General features: G+C 35.8%; 1 protein-coding gene across 5 annotated transcripts in view; it reads left to right on the top strand.

The window, feature by feature from the left end:
* TBL1XR1 (TBL1X/Y related 1) overlaps positions 1 to 17,902 on the top strand; it is a 188,285-nt gene that overhangs the window by 129,391 nt on the left and 40,992 nt on the right. For 4 of the 5 annotated variants that reach the window (XM_019946175.3, XM_019946177.3, XM_073803916.1 and 1 more), the window contains one exon: positions 16,294 to 16,396. The exons of the other annotated variant lie outside the window; for it this stretch is intronic. In XM_019946175.3, the coding sequence (XP_019801734.1) occupies positions 16,339 to 16,396 (58 nt within the window). In that variant the 5' untranslated portion in view covers positions 16,294 to 16,338. The remainder of the gene's footprint in view (positions 1 to 16,293; positions 16,397 to 17,902) is intronic. 5 annotated transcript variants of the gene reach the window in all.

The raw sequence follows: 17,902 nt of genomic DNA, 5'->3' as shown, positions 1-17,902 counted from the left end.
TGGACAGCAGGCTTTTTAAAAGTTCCCCAGATGATTTAATGTGCAGCAAAGTTTGAAGAACCATGGGGCTAAACCTTCTAGCTTAGTCAGATATTCTCCCAGGTCCCTCTGCGCATGCAGTTTTGTGTTCATTTAGTTTTGATTAGCCTCTAAGTAATACACTTCCCCCTCCCCCCACCAAATTTGTTTGTGCCTTGGCCTGTCATGATTTTTTTTTAATGTTGTATTCTATTCTGTTCTTGCCAGCTGGTTAGGCATGTGAGCATATTCATCTTCATATATGATGAATTATTTATAAAGTTGTTTTAAGATGTCTGTTTGTATTAAAACATCAAATACATTTAAAATTTTTCTAAGTCATATATGTATATCTGCTTTTGAAGGTTGAATTATATTAGTGTTACATAAGTTGCAAATAATTGAAAAAATAACTTAAATTTGTGTTGAAATAGACTTGTATTTCATGAATTATACAAGTAGTATAATTATTCAAATCATTATTGACCATTTCCTACAAGATTATATTAGGAATGATAAATTGAAGGACCTGAAAACATCCACCTCCTCGAATATTTGTTTTTGTCTTCAGGTCTCCCACTTTATATCATTTTTTTTCACGTTGTTAGATCACAAAGTGAGTAACATCCAACATCTATAGATATATTCTGGGTTAGTAATTTCTCCATGAGAAATTAAAAACTTTTTTGTCCATGTGGTAGTCTAAAAATAAAATAATATATATAACACATTTTAGATCATCTGGGTGGCCACTTTGTAACAAAGTAAGACCATTTGTGTTTATTTTAATCCTGTAGTAGACATTGTACATAAAGTACCTTGGTTTTTTTTTTTTTTAATTTTCTTTTTTAATTTTGGCTGAGTTGGGTCTTTGTTGCTGCGCGCGGGCTTTCTCTAGTTGCAGCGAGCAGGGACTACTCTTTCATTGCAGTGCGCAGGCTTCTCATTGCAGTGGCTTCTCTAGTTGCAGAGCATGGACTCTAGGTGCGCGGGCTTCAGTAGTTGTGGCTCAAGGGCTCTAGAGCGCAGGCGCTCAGTAGTTGTGGTGCACGGGCTTAGTTGCTCTGCGGCATGTGGGATCTTCCTGAACCCCAGGGCTTGAATGTGTGTCCCCTGTATTGGCAGGCGGATTCTTAACCACTGCGCCACCAGGGAAGCCCAGTACCTTGGTATTGATAGGTAGTTTTTTTTTTCATTTTATAGTTGGAAGTGCTTTCAGATGAGGACCATGCCTAGTGTTTTTATTTATATTTATATGTTAGTAACAGTAAAATATACAAACCAACTCTTGGGACTAGTGTGTTACTTTGTTTTCTTATAGAAGGTACTTGGTATTACTCAAATTTGAGAAACACTGAGTTAAGGTAATGTAATTTATGCATTTGTTATAAGTTCCTTGGAAAGCAGGACATCAAGCCATTATTATTCATTGACATTTTGTTACATCAGATTGTTAAGGTTGTCATCTGCCTAACTTTAAGGGATGAAATGTATTTGTTGGCTGTGTTGGTTGGGGACCTAGTGTAAAAAACCTAGAGTACAACTACCGGTTGAGGAGGGCAGGGGCTCAGCTGGTTTTAGATTGTAGGGGGTCAGAGGTGGGGCTCAGGGGGAAGCTGGAGGGAGTTGTCAAGGCAGAGAGTTTCATTGGTAGAGTAGTGCTAAGTACTGGAGTGCTAAGTATTAGAGTGCTCGGAAAGGACACTAGTCTGGGGAAAGGATGATGGGAGATCCTGGGGACAGCTGTGTTTACCCAGCAATTCTGCCTGGGCCTAGGTTTCTCTACCTGGCAAAAGGGTGGTAATAGCTTATATACAATATCAAAAAGAAGGGAAACCCGATTAGCTTAGGCTTGAATTTCTTCTAATATATCCACGGCAGTTATTGATATGGTTAGGAGTAGCAAAATGAGTGTGGATTAGTTACTTGCCATTATTAAACACAGATGCGCCTCTGTTGCCTGGATCTCCACTCCCCACATCTCCTCTGCGTCTTTCTTTTGTGTCCTCACAGTGCAGAGAGGCAGGTATGGAATTTGTACCATGTATAGCCTGGAAATCTGACTATAAATAATTGCAGATTTGTTGCTCAGCTAGCTGTCTCCTTTTATTTCTCATGTAGCTAACAGATGGAGTATATGATTTAATTGATTCTGTAGTGCCAAGGCCCTGCATTATTTGTTTCCATGTATATGGTGAAGAAGGCTGCCATTGTTTGCAGTGTTGAATGTATTCTCTTTAGGAAACAAAGGCTGCAAGACAGAGACCAGCTTCATGTTTCAGTTGTTGGGGAAGGGATTGAAGCCCTTTGGAACCTACCACTTAACACAGATGTGAGGCTGGGCAGACATGCAGGATAGCGGGAATCCACACCATTGGAGGAGAAACTGTCACAGGGGCAGTGCTCCTTTACCACAGCCTCCACACCGTTTCACTGCTTTTTGTGAAGGAATTTGATAAAAATATGGGATGCAGCCTGGAATTTGGCTGTGAAGACTATTCTGTACAACATCATTCTTTGTATTAATAGATTTCTGTATGGCAGCATTCAGGGCCTAGAACAGTGCCAGGCTTATATTAGCACTCAGTAAATGTTTGTTGAATGAAGGACAGAGAAACCGAATTTCAGTCAAATTATTGAAATTTACACACAAGCGGGTGTATCTGGAAAGAAGTTCACTTATAGGTGTAGTCTCAGAAAATGTATGATTTTCACTCCTCCATATTTTAGTTAACAGATTCCATATGTTTTATCAAAACTAGAACTTTTACATGAAGATGTTTATGGCTTTTAAGTACCTTTTTTGTTTATTAGGTATAAATTTACAGGATACCTAATGTAATTCCAATATGAACATAACAGAAATCCATACCAGTCATGATTTAGGTCATATTATAGTATGAACAATATTGTGGCATAAGAGGTCTATTTCCCCAGGGAAACTCTTGAATTTTTCCAGAAAACATTAGCACCAATATTGCCAAGAGGGAATCAGTTTTTATACTAGCAGGTCTAAAACATTTTAGACATAGTACCTCATTACATTCTTAATTTATTAATGACTCTAGAAAAATTTTCTTTAAATGGGTTATAGCTATCAATATATGCTGCATCAGAAATTAACACTGTGAAATTTTATAGTACTAATGCATTTTAACATAACAGTAACAAACCTATCTATAACATGTTAACACACATAATATGTTTTACGGAAAATGATTTCCAAGACAAAAAATTTCCATGAGAAGAGTGGCGTTGTTTTAAATTTTTGGAAGTCCCTGTTTAATCTCTGGTTTAATAGAAGACATCTGGGTTCTCACATCTGCTTCTGCATTCACATGTTGAGGTACATTGTTACAGTGGAAATTTAATGGCCTTTCGAGGATAGATAGATGTAATTTTTTTTAATCAAAATAAAAATTCATTTTTCAAATAAATTTGGATGTTCTTCGCTACTACACCAAATCTCAACAAGTGGATAGTTTCTTAAGGGTTAGGTGCAGTGCAAGTTCTGAAAGTGTATCAATGAACATTTTGTATTCTGTTATATTAAAATCCATTAGTCTCTCTTGAACTTTGAATGGATTGTTTTCCTCATGCATAACCTTATGCTAGTCATTGGGAAAATATTTGTTCACTGAGTTATACAAATCTTCCAAATGTTCATTACACAATAGAAAAAACCAGAGTCATTAACATCCCCACTGATCTCATCACAGAAATTTTGGAGTAGTATCAGGAAGCTCTCAAGCTCATGGTGGCTGATAAATTTTCCAAATCCTAATTATCTCTTAAAAGCTTAAGTTTTATTCTTGCCAACAAATATTGTTAGTTGTTTTCTTAAAAGTGACAGATTCACTTTGTTTATTTGCAAGAAAATGTCTGCCAAATTCTCAATCTGAAAAACCATACTTTGTGAGTTGTTTGAAGTAAAAATGGTGTTCCATGAAAAAAGTAGCTAGTTCAGCTTGCAATTCAAACATTTTCACAGTGCTTTTCTTTGAGACAACCATCATTTTAGTATGCAACAGAAATACTGTATGTGTACTTTTTGTTACAGAGGATATTGAAAAGGTGTAATTTCAGGGTTAAGATTTTAATAAAGTGTTTTTCCTCCTTCATCAAGGAACCTCTCAGTGAAGAATTTTTGTGAGTTTTTTTTTTTAAGTGCCTGGTGGTGAATAGTATAATGACTACTAATACTGTAAGGTATTAGTGCCTTGATTCCTACTAAGGTGTGAGCAGTTTTACCAACTATTGATTTGTAATATCAGTGTAAACATAAATTCAATGAAAAAAGCATATTTTATAACAGTATTTTATATTACTGTAAAAATAATTTTGATCTTTAGGACCCCTTAAAAAATCTTGGGACCCCAGGGGTCTACAGACCTCATTTCTGTACTAAATAAAATAATCAAACTTTGTCATGGGCATGACAAAGATAATGAATCTGGGTTTTAGTTTTGAGCACTTTGAATAGTGTTAGCCGTTGAAGTACATGTACTATGAAACAGAAAGAAGCATCTTTTAATGAGATACTATTAAAAGTCTGTCTTTGCAGTTATAAAGTCTATATAACCTGACTAGGTAGAGTACTTACAAAGGATGGACACGGGAGACCCTTCTCCCCATGTGGTTATGGAGTGATGTACTTGATTTGTTTCTCTGTTGTGTTTTTTGTCTGTTTTTTAAACAGAAAATCTTACAGGATAGTTCTACTATTTTCTCTTACCCTGTGAAATTGACCTATGAGGTTTTCATGGTGGAATCCCTTCTCACTCCACCTTTTTCAATAAAACTTTGGAAGCCTACCTCAATTCATATATATCAGCAATTTCTACTCCATTTTCTTTTGCCTTTTGTCTTCAAGATTTACTCATAGCTGGATTGTGTGTGTGTTGTGGGGGGTGTGTGTGTATCAGTCTGCTGAGTTTTAAACTTGGTTTTACGTCATCTTCTCTTGATTTGAACAAGCATGTATTGCCCATTGGGATGAATGTGATCTCTTTACATCTTTTTCCCATACTTGGACACCTGATCTATATTAATCATACATCTCTGCTACCAGAACAATCTTCTGCACATTTTTACTACTGCTCTCCCAAAGAATTTACCACGTATCGGTATAACCAGTCCGTGGACACTTGTTTTGATTCACTTAGGGCTTAGTAGTCTTAGTTTTTATCTACTTAGTCTTTTTTTCTTTTGAGGAACCAAAGAATATCTATTCCTTACTCAATAAATTGTTTCATAAATACTGTTATAGGTAGTATTTGTTTACATCTCTTTGAGTTTGTTACACCTGGTACCTTATTCTGTTTATTTTGCCAGCGATATCTCAGTTTTAAGCCAAGTATCCATTCATGCAGGTGACTGTTGTCTTAAAGTTTTAGCTGCATTCCAGTCTTACAGGTCCTTGTAACATTTCTGTTCCAAAGCCAGAATAGTAAGTTTTTAAACTGAGAAAATCCTGTTACCATTCTTACATTGGTTCCCATTCCCACAAACTCAGAGCTTTTCTTGCTACTGGGAGGGGACTAGGGTCTTGATTTTTATTTTCTTACCTGACTTTTCATTTCCAGACTTTTCCTTCCCAGACTGACTGGGAATGACTAATTACTGCTCAATAGTTGAAAAAGATAGACCAGAACTATGGCCTGTCTTCTGTTTCCTTAGTGTTTTAATTTCTTGTCCTTCTTTATTCCCCTGTCAGCATACCTTGACTATAATTTATTCAGTCATTTAACACATGTTAATTGAGTCCATCCTTGAATCATATAGTTTTATATTTTAAAGGGATTTTAGAAGACATCTGTGTGAACGACCACTTTTTTATGTGTTTGGGAAGTTGAAATCCACACTTGTGGACTGTGAAGCAGCTCATCAGAGGCTTTTTGGGTATAAAAAGAAAGAGAGCTGTAGCGAGTGTCAGTTGAACTTTAAAGTTGACTCATCACATAATGCATGCTAGTTTACTCTTCTCAGTCTAGAGAGCTTTGCTGAGACTCTTAAAATTGCTTAATTGGGATTCAAAGTTAGTGTTCCCTATCATCAAATCAACGACACATGTTCTGTAAAAACAGTTCATTGTTTTGTGAAAACCACAAGGTATTGTGGGCTAAACAAAAATGGGTGATGGGTTGGAATTTACACACAGGCCAGAGTTTGTAAACCCCTGATATAGATCACAGTTGAATCAAATGATTGACATTAGAAGTCTCAGTTGCTAATGAAAACTTGGTTTGATATACCATTTGCCTATGCTTTTATATAAGTCAGTATTTATAAAGGATAGCTGGTCCTAATAAGCATTATGCATAATAAGTTCTTAAATATTTCTTAATGAGGTGGACTCATTTATTTTCCCTTTTCCTAATTCCTGGAGATGTCCATCTGAGGTCTGACAATTTTAAAAATCCTCTCATGCACTTGTAAGCCTATTTAAAAATGCTTTATTAAAAATCACTATGTGATCTGGTACTCTCTTAGCCGGCAAGATTTACATGTAATACTCTGTGTACTTGTACTGACTCAAATCATTGAAGTTTAAAAGTGAAGGAGACTACTGTCTGCTTCACTTTCCTCATTTTCTAGATGAGGAAACAGGCCCAGAAGATTTGTCTAAAAGCATACAGGATACCTGAGATCTTATTTGTCTCTCATGTTATCTTTAATTTACACGAGAGCTCTGGATTCCAATGGAAAAGGAAAGGAAAAGCAATTTAGAAGTTTATCCCTTCTCAGTTATGCTTTAAATTCTTAAGATTCACCAACTTTGTTGACCATTAATCTGATAACAAAACAAATAAAGCAACAACAACCAAAAGAAAAAATTCTAACAGCACAAAAATTGCCTACAACTACATACTTCAGAGATACTGCAGGTTCGGTCAGACCACTATAATAAAACGAGTCACGTGAATTTTTTGGTTTCCCGGTGCATATAAAATTTACCTTTATACAATACCTTAGTCCATTAAGTGTGTGATAATAGCATTATGTCTTAACAGATACATACCTTAATTTAAAAAATACTTTATTGCTAATAAATACCATCATTTTGACAATGCAGGGTTGCCACAGACCTTCAGTTTGTAAAAAAAAAAAAACTCAAAACACTTCAGGACAATAAAACGAGGTATGCCTGTGTTAAAAAAAATAAGAAATCAACGTTTATGTAAAATATACATATTGCCAGGTACACTCTTAGTAAAATTATCTGAAAGATGCTCATGTGCCCAAATTGGAAGGTAAAAGTCAGTGCTAGTGCTTGCTAGTTTCCCTTCCCAAACTATCTTGTCTACCTATTTTTTTAAAATTGTATTTGTTTCTCTTGGGTGGGGGTGGGTACTATAGACTTTTTCACTAGACATTATATTCTCATTATTAAAGATACCCTTAAAAAACTTACATAAAAAATGAGATACAGAACTAATTATTTTAAAAGGATATTTTCTCCTTTTTAATAGTATGAGTAAAAATTATCTCATAAGATTGGGTCTTTAAAAATAATAGTTTAAATTCAGCATTTATCCTAATGTCAAGAGTGGTAGAATTTTTGTTTGTTTTAAGGAAATGCACTACTGTGCTTCTCTTTGGACTTAATGTTACAGGCATCCATGAAAAGACATCCTTAAAATGTCTGACAAATAAACCATGGTTGTAGTCCAGGGCTAATGCTCTATGAAATGTATGTCTGCTGTTGTCATTAATGCTTTAAGAAATCAGTCAAATGATTTGGTTTTATTGTACTGGGTTTTATATTTTGTTTTAAATTTGGTTAGTATTAAAATACGCTGAAATACATATTTCAGTTAGAGCTTAATGTTTTTTTCTTGAGATTATGTGTTTCTAAATCCTGATTTGTTGCATTTTATGATTTACAGAAGTAAGTTTTGTAAACATGATTTCATTTAGTCTAATACAATTTTGTGAAACCTTAATTTAACATTGCAAAAGTTCAGAATGTACCTTATACACATTTTAAACTATATTGTGAAAGACTTCAGAACTAAGTCTCAGAATACACCTTCCTTCATTGTACCATATTTTTTGTACACAAAAGTGTTATTACCTAACATTAGTAGGATTTTAATTACTGTTTTTAAGGTAGTGGGGAATTAAGCATAATGCAGTTTTTTTGTGCTGTTCATGAGAGTGTTGCATGGGGAGTGGGTGGAGGAGACAAGCGGGTACTGTGGGGAAGAGGATTATGAAGTGTTAATGCATCCTGTTAATGTCGTCATCTTTGACAATTACAGGACAGGATAGGTTCCTAAAGACAGAGGCAAATTTTCAGAAAGGCAGAGCCTAGCAATCGTGAACTTAACATTGGTAATTTTAAAGTTCTCCAGTGAATGATCAGAGTTTTACAGAATTTGTGATGATAGGTATGTATCAGTTTACTAGGGCTACCATAACACAGTACCCCAGACTGGGTGGCTTATAAAACAATAGAATTTTATTTCCTCGCAGTTCTGGAAGCTGGGCATCCAAGATCAAGGTGCCGGCAGGTTTGGTGTCTCCTGAAGCCTCTCCTTGACTTGCAGGCGGCCGCCTTCTCCTTGCCTCCTCACAGGGCCTTTCCTCGGTGCACATGCATTCCTCGTGTCTCTTCCTCCTCTTAAAAGGACAACAGTCACGTTGAGTTATATTCACATTATTAAAAGTTTACCCTAATGGCTTCATTTTAACATAATCACCTCTTAAAAGACCCCATCTCCAAATAAAGTCATATTCTAAGATACTGGAGGTTGGCCTTCAACGTATGAATTCTAGAGGGGTACAGTTCAGCCGTGAGATGGTAATAACCACCAGTAACTTAGCTAATGGATAAATTGATTTAATTTCTTTCCTCACTCTATTTCATTTCCCTTCCATACACTTTGTTTTGTTGTTGTTGTTAGTTGTCCTAGTTTGGTATTTTTGCAGTGTGTCATGGTTTTAACAAGACAATTTGACAATTTCCTATGATGACCCATGGAGATAGCACGGCAGTGGATGAACTGTTACTTTACTTCACAGGCAGATTGAGAGTTTATATACAACAAATTTTGATACATGATTCTTTGTGAGTTTAGAAGCTGTTATTTAGCAGGGTATTATAAGCAGTTTGTTTGTGACTGTAGTGGTGGCTGACCATTTAGGACTGCCAGTCATATCAAGGTCCATGTAAGCTGTGTAGTGATAACCTGTGCCGTACATATATCCTTGGCAACATACGTCATGGCTTGGAATTAGCAACTTCCTAGGACCTCCTAGTGCTAAGAATTTTGATTCTTTTTATAGTTATTACATTCTTTTACATTATACATTCCATACTTTTTTTTTTCTTCTCTGAGGAGAGTCAGTATAGTATTTGAGTAACATTTCTGAATGCCCAGATCTGTATATAGACGTGTAATTCTCATGTGTCGGCGCTATTGCGTTAAAATGAGGAATATAACACTGGAGAGGAAATTATATAATGTGTGTGTGACCTAGCCCCATACATAGCATGTAGCAGCTACTCAATAAATGCAAATAGTCTCCTGTTTCATTTTCCTTATCAAATTAATGAGAAGCAGTGTACACACAGATGGGAGCAAAGGCAACTTGGTGTGCTGCAGACATTTTGAATTAAAAGGAAAATTAGTTCTTCCAACACTGTGCCTATTACAGAAACCTGTAAGCCACCCACATTTTACATCCTTCACCTGTCTGCACCCCCAGCCTCAGGGTGTATGCTTTCATAATTTTCTGTATTTTTTCTTATCTAAGTTGGAGTTAATTGTTCTCTATCTTCCCAGCAAGATCTGGTCCTGGCATTGGGTAGCCATGTCTGTAGCATCTGTCATAGTGCCTTACACATTGGAAGTGCTCATCCAGTTTTAAACGAGTGAATAAAATAAATCTGTCAGAAAAGTAGTACTTTAGTGCATTTTCCCCCCATAGGCTTTGTTAATTCATCACCATTGTAGTGTTTACTTTTCACTTGTCATTGCCCCATCCTCACAAATGTGTCTAGTCAGCATTTGTTTGGGTTGGTTTGTCACCCCAAAGTAATACAAGTAACTGGAAGTTTGACCTTCCTGTGTGAAGGGAACGGAACCAGAGGTACCGCTTTCCATGAGCAGTGAATTGTAATATTATACTCTGGAGCATTTCTGCTGGGATGTCCTGTTTTACCTCTAGTATAACACATATAAAGTGTGACTCCCCAGAGGCCTGTGCCCTCTAGGCAGTCCGTTTCTATAGTAAGTCTTTTCACTTTCTAGTCTGGAAGCAACTGGGAATTTTTGGATTCCCACCCCCCCTCTCCACTCCTTATCTCTCCAAATATAGTCTGTCACTGACTTTAGTCACTTTCTTGTTTTAAAACATTTCTTGGGTTGTCTGCTCTCTTTAGGTTGCAACTGACAAATCTTCACTGGATTATACAGTAAAATTCATTTTTGACTTCTTCAAAATACTGTGGTAAATTAACTTCAGATAGTATTTGATCCAGTTGCACAATAGATATTCAATGTCATCAAGGACACAGTTTCTCTTGTCTCTGCTCTGCCCTCCTTCTCTTTCTCTCTGATAGCTCTGTTCTAACCTCAGTGATGCACATTCATCCCAGGCTTCACAGAGTGCCCTTGTTGCCTGCCCACTCCTGTGAAAGGAGGAGGTTGACTTTCATAGAAACCAGCACACGTCTTCTAATGTTTCACTTACTGGGAGTGATTGAGTTGGGACACGTGGGGTATGGTGTGAGTCTGTGGAGGAGGAATGTCAGCCCTAAACCAAAGATATGATTTGCTGGTTGGCTTAAGCAAATAAATGCCTTCCTTTGGACCAGGAGGTCCATCCCATTTAAACCACAGGGCTGAGAATGGAATAGGTCTCCAAATGGAAGGCAGTAGTAGTAAAGTAGTACTGTCTTTCGCAGATAGTGTCAGTGAATGCTACAAGAGGCAAGCCACAGTTTTCTTCATCTTGCGAATTATGGTCACCCCATGTCTCAGCTGCTGAGTTCCAGAGAAGCCTGAGTCATTCTTTCTGCTAGATGGACTCCCAACATAACAATCACCTTGGGCCCCTGTGGGTCATTAATGTTTATTTGGAAGGGTATCCCAACATGTCCAGGGTTACATTGTTTGATAATTATTTGTCAATATTAAAACAACTGTTATTTTAACATCAGAGTTCTTTTAGCAGCTTTTAATATTGTTGCTCTTTTTTTCAACTATTAAGACAGCTATGGCCAGTAGTTGTAGATACTGTATTTAAAGATACAGTTTCTCTTTTGTCACCAATTTTGATAATATTGAGTATTATTTTTAACTGTTTGCTAATGTTATGGCCAACATATTTTTGTTGTTGCTGTTGTTGTTTATTATTGGTTAAGTTGAACATTTTCCTAATGTTTCAGCTTGAGGGGTCCTGAATTGGTTGTCTTTTGAGTGGATCTAATTTGTTGGTATTCATTAAGAATCACAATAGCTATTTAGCTATTCCCTTTGTCTGGTAATTTACTTGTAGGGACTTTTCCTGATCTAGAGGACTATTCATAAATGTACACCTACCAAAAAGAAATGGAAGAAAAAACAACTTTAAGCATAAATAGTCTTATAGGAGACTTAGAATAGTGAAAATTTAGAATCATCTAAATGTTGAACAAAGCAAAAGTGAAACTAATGTGTCTGTTATGGGATACTATGCCACCACTGTACATTTTGGACTAAATTATTTTTGTAAGATAAAGAAATTTTGATCGTGCATTTGATTTTGGATAATGCAAAGGTTTTCAGACCTCTAAATAGTGTGTTGTAAGCAGGAGATTTAAGAATATCTTTATTGGTTTTTTTTCTCTCTGTCCATAAGTTTTACTGTTTTTTCAATCTTGTAAATTTAAAATAATGTGACTTAGGATAATAGTTGGGCTCTGGTATGCTCCAGAAATGGTATCAGAAAAGAATATAGTGTCTGTCCTATTTGAGGCCAAAGGTAGAAATGTGCTAGATGTGTAGAAGAACAAACGAGGAGATGGTTAATACTTGGAGCAGTTATTATCCAGTTTGTGAATGCTGAACTCAGTTTTGTGGTGCTGAAAATGCCGTACATGTTCAGTTGAAGGAATCGTAGCTGAATTGCATCAGCAGTCCTGTTTTTGTAATATTTGCTAGATTGTTGTCTATAAAGTCTTGAAGTAAAATATTTCATACTAAACATTTAAAATATTAAGTGTGCTTTTAAATATAAACACTTGGCTAAATATTGGTTAAGATTGTAATTTTTGGTTTTACTTCTGGCTACTTTAATATAGCTGTGGGTCTTGAATTAAGTAATTGATTGCCTGTAACTGATGGAAGTTTTGAATAAAAGCTTTTATGATTTTACAAGCTGTTTCTGAGACTTAGGAAAGTACAAAGGTATTTAATTTTTTTTTTTTTTAGAACTCAGTCATTTACTATTTAAGGATGAATAGGTATGATCCAGCAGAATATACAAATAAAATGCTTTGTGATTTTAGGACGTTTTGGTTTATTTTGGATATCTTGTTTAAGAGTCCATCAGCTCCTTGAGGGCAGGACTTATTTTACACATAGTAACCTCTACCAGGCGTGACATTGAGGGCTGGACCTCTTTGGTATAGGGTAAAGATTGGATGAGTGTCTCACTGTTGTTTTGTGACCTTGTTTAAGAGTAGTTGTTCTGAAAGATACCACGATGGAGGAAGTACAGTGGTAAGGTTTTTATGTGCACCCTGAAAATCGGTGATAGCTGGTATGAGTATCTGGTCTTCACCTGGGGCAGATGAAGACTACATCATATTATAGATGTATAAACAAATCAAAATGGACCAGTTCTGCAAAGCTATGGTGAGTCCATTAATGAAAGTGGTGGCATTTTCTTTAATTTTGCTCTCTGGCATACAGGTTTTTTAAGGTGTTTTGAAAGTGAATACTGGAGTTTTCAAGCAGGGAATGTCTTAATGTTTGTTTGTTTGTTCAGTGGAGTATAATTGCCTTACAGGGTTGTGTTAGTTTCTGAAATGTTGTCTAATTTCCTGTTCTTTTCAGGTGACCTTTTGATGTTAGAATTTAAACAGACCAGTTTCATAGGAAAGCATATTCTAGAATTAAATGTCTTTGAAAGTGGATAAACTCAGGTCTTTACAGAGTCTATGTAATTTTATTGCTACTGTGACTGAAACTTTTAATGCAGGATTGCATTGACTTTGCTGGGGTTTTTTTTTTTTTTATCTTTTCAAGGACACATTTGTATGTTTCTCTTCACTGAAAAACTGTCAATTCTGCAAGGCTTGGGACAACTTAATTTCGTCTATCTATTCCTAGCTCTTAGCACAGTGCTTTTGTCCATCCTAGGGATATACTTGGTATAAGGGAAAACAATAATGTTCTTTCTCTCCAGGAATATAAGAGCTAGCTGAAGTAGGACTAGAGCTAGAATAACCCTTTTGAAATTTGAACAATTTACCCTTTTCCCTTTAAAAAAAAATTTGGTTCTGTAACTTTTGGTTACAGAAACTAATCTGGTACCATGATCAATGTAATAAACCCATTCATAGCAATTTGAACAGATAAGAACTTTCCTGTTCTTCTTGTTTAGTGTTTCTTGTTGACTTTAAAAAATATACCACCAATAATATGTATTTATTATGGGAATTTTTATAGATAATAATCTATATCATTTTGACTTGTGTTTTTCTTTGCCCTGGAATATATTAGGTGATGCAGAAGCACCCATGATCACTGCTTTAAGTTGGGACATTTTGGTGACCTTTGCTTACTGGAACCAGGCCTTGTTGAAAATTTTTACATAGGTACTTCAGTGCCATTATTCATTATTTGAATATTGGACTGAATGATATATTAGAGAAAAAGAATACTTACTCTGTTTTCTTTACCAGTCTTTTACTAGAATTCCACTTAACCAATCTCATTTTGGGAAATCCTCTTCATCAAGCAGTGACTCATTGTTCCCCTGACAAACAGATACCTATGATTGGTCAAGTTGTGATTTAATTTCTTATAATGATAAAATGGGTGGTGTGGTTTTATTTTTTAAATCATTCAGTCAACAGGCTTTCAAAATTGACTATTGAGTACCTACTACGTGTGCCGAGCACATTATTACACATTACTGTGGGTCAGGATAGAATTGAGCAAGATGTCCTCCAGAGCACAGATCATCTGCTGTGCCACAGGGACATCTAGACAAGGAGTCTTGAGCCACAATTATGGGAGTATTTACCTTTATCATTCTGTTAAGTGTGATGCATATGTGTATCACATTCAGGTGACTAATTATAGTATTTGAGTTAAATTGGGGCGGGGGTGAGGTGCATTTTTCTTCACATGAAGGTGGTCATTACTTTTCCTCCATGGTTTCTCATCTCAGTAAATGAAGTACTACTCATCCAGATGTCCTAAAAGATTCTTCCCTTTTCCTGAACTCTGTGTCCAGTCAATCACCCTTGAGTCTGCTTCCTAAATATCTTTGGAATCCTAGTATTTCTCTTCAGCTCTAATGCCACAGTCCAGGTTTTTAGGTTACTCCAGCACCTTCCTAACTTGGCTACCTTTCCTTCTAGTCTGTTCTTCGTATTAGAATTCTGGATGATCTTTTTAAAATGTAAATGTGGTCATTCCCCCTCCCTGCTTAAAACCTTTTAGGGCATTACTTTTCTCTTAAGTGATGGTTTCAAGGCCCCTCTCAAGCCTTGCTTCATGTTTTCTTTCTTTTTCTTCCCCCAGCCCTTCCACCGACTGTTGCTGCTCACTGGATTGCTTCTGTTCCTTGCCTTCCTCCCCAAATATTCATGTTCTCATTCTCCTCCCATCTATCCTTCAGGTCTGCTGTTGGGCTCTGAACAGGAAAAGTTTGCTGACCTTTTCTTTAAATCCCTTCTGTGACATGAGAACGGATAAATATAATTAGGACATATTTAAGTTATGTTTCAGTTTCCTTCTTTCCCTCCTTCTGAGAATATCATTTGAGTTTTCAGAACTGTACTCTAGTACTGGAGATGTATTTCCAGACTACTAAGATTGGTTAGGGCTTCCTCTGTGTATTTCCAAGGGGGAATTGTTATTACCTCCTTGTTTGTCTTTCTTTTTTTCTGAGATAAGCTCGATGAATGTTTAGTCACCAGGTTTTCCATAATTTACAGCAGTAGCAGTTCCTGTCACATAGTAGCCTGCTCAAGTGCTTATTAATTTGTGATTTTTAAATATACTCTTAACCCTGCATCGTAAGAGATTCATGATGCGGCAGAACAATCAGCATAGGCCAATGATTAGTTACCCTTTTACACTGAATAGATGTCAGTATATCCTTTTTTTAAACAAGGGACCAAGAAGCTATAGTCTGTGGGCCAAGTCTGGCCCACTAACCTTTTATAAGGACCACAAACTAAAAAAGGTTTTTAAATAAGTGCTGAAAAAGAAATCAAAAGAAAAATATTTTATGACACAACAGTGTCACATGAAATTCATATTTTAGTGTTGCTAAATGAAGTTTTATTGGAACATGGTTTCTGGTTTTGCACTACAGCTGCAGATTGAGTAGTTGTAACAGTGACTGTATGACTGCCAAAGCCTAACGTATTTACTGTTGGGCTCTGTACAGGAAAAGTTTGCTGACCTTTTCTTTAAATCCCTTCTGTGATATGAGAACGGATAAATATAATTAGGACATATTTAAGTTATGTCTCAGTTTCCTTCTTTCCCTCCTTCTGAGAATATCATTTGAGTTTTCAGAACTGTACTCTAACCTCTCTGCCTTATGCATTCCTAGAGCTTTTTGAAACTTGAACATTGCAGCTTAGAGGTTGAGAAGTTAGAGACTTCATGTTCTACTGAATTACGTAGACAAAACCAGCATGGATGGCTCATCCCTCTTCCAGTAGTCTAAAATCAGTCTTTTCCTAAATAATATTCTGATTCTTAAAATATACTGTTTTTTTTACAGTTAAGGAGAAAAAAGGAATGACTTTTTATGCTATTTGATATAATCATTAAAATATGATGCCAAAGGCCCTTTTGTAAATTTTGAATCATTTTTGCCAATATGTTGCAGAAAAAGAGACCCAGCCGTGTTTTGGTTGTATAATCTATTACTAATTATTGGAAGTAACTATATTTGTTAGGGTTTATTAATAGGCAATATCTAACCTTCATTTTACACTATTTAATAAAATCATATGGTTTTTACAACATTGTTTACATTTTGTTTAAAATATTTTATTGAGAAAATACTTAATTAACTTTGTTTTATTTTTAGGGTTATATCCTGTGTTGTGACCTCATGGTTTAAGTGGGAATAAAGATGAGTATAAGCAGTGATGAGGTCAACTTCTTGGTATATAGATACTTGCAAGAGTCAGGTGAGTACTTTCATAAAGTAAATAGGCCTCAAATTATTTTAATATTCTCAAAATAACTTTTTATGCATTTGAAATTTGTACCAGTCCAAACTGTTGAACTTTGTATGTTTCCTTAATGTCTGGACTGCCATTTTAAAGCTATGTGTTACTGCATGGTTTAACTCTCTGACTCTTTCAAATATGTTGGAATCATCTCAGGCAAACATTTGTAACAAGTGGTTTGGCTTTCACTGTTCAAAGATCATTTTTGTAATTTGTAATGAAGTGAGATTATTGCACACGGTTGGTAGGAACATACAAATTCTCAGATACCATCAATTTGATAATGTATATTCAGAATCCTCAGCTTAATGTTACTGGTCCTGATTGCAGTTAGCATGTCAAAAGGTAAATTAGCCATATTTTTTCGTAATGCTTTCATAAGTGTCATCCCAATTGATTAAATGTGTCTTTGACCTGAATTTTACTAATGTATTTCATTGGGGGGTGATTAGTAAATATAAATCATTGAAAGTCATTTGTAATCAGTATTAAGTCAGTGATCTCCCAGTTTTCTAGATAGATTAAGAGGTGTTGTCATAAAACAGAAGGAAAACTATGAGGGAAGATGTGGGATGGATTAGGGGAAAAAAATGTAAAAGTAGAAGAGGGAAAAACTTGGGTTGGATGGGACATAGGATGGTGGAGAAGATGGACTGCAGTGGTAAGTTAGGTTGTTAACATGAGATTGAATCATTTGGTGGTTGAAAAAATGCTGGAGAGGTTGAATTTTAGAAATTATAGTTTAAAGTTATTGAGATGTTTAGTAAGGTACGGTTTGGTATAAAAAGATAATTTTGGTAGTCACTTTTGAGAGGGGATGGAAGGAATAGAGTAGAATGTTGAGCCTTCAATTTTGGTTTGAAACTCTAGTTATTTTTCTTATAGGGCTTAGTTAGTTGTTCTTTCTTAGGCAGGGAATGTAAACAAGGCCTTAGATCTTAGATTCTGCTTGTTGAGATGTTCCCAGCTGCACTCCAGTTCTGAGCTTTTCTCTTGGGCATGGGATTTTCTATTCCCAAGCACCATCACTTCTCCTCTCTGGCTTGGAACAGCTGAGAAAATTATGTCCAACAATGGTAGGGAGGGAAAAAGGGAGAAGAAAGTAAAGTAACCAAGAATGCAGAATAACTTGTTATGAAGCTTTGAAATTAATAGATCTTGTTTTGCTTTGTTTTATTTTCAATTGGTATACTGGTATTGAAGGCATATCCAAGGAGGACATCCACAGAATATCTTGCATAAGATATAATGATTAATAAAGTGGAAATGGTAGTGATTTAATGACTGTTACATACGTAACATGTATGCTCATGTTTAGATATTGTTATATAGTACTTTGGACCATTTGGAAAGAATTTGTTAAGTCAAAATGAACTCTGGTTTTCCTGCCTTTGAATCTGACCACCAGTTAAGCTAGAGCTTTGAGGCCTTAGACACTAAAGCAAAAAACAGTGTGAAACATTA

Source organism: Tursiops truncatus, chromosome 4 (assembly GCF_011762595.2).
Source record: "Tursiops truncatus isolate mTurTru1 chromosome 4, mTurTru1.mat.Y, whole genome shotgun sequence".
In the NCBI taxonomy this organism is placed as follows: Eukaryota; Metazoa; Chordata; class Mammalia; order Artiodactyla; family Delphinidae; genus Tursiops; species Tursiops truncatus.
Note: the sequence above shows the minus strand (reverse complement) of the source record. Positions and strands in the feature narration are given on the sequence as shown.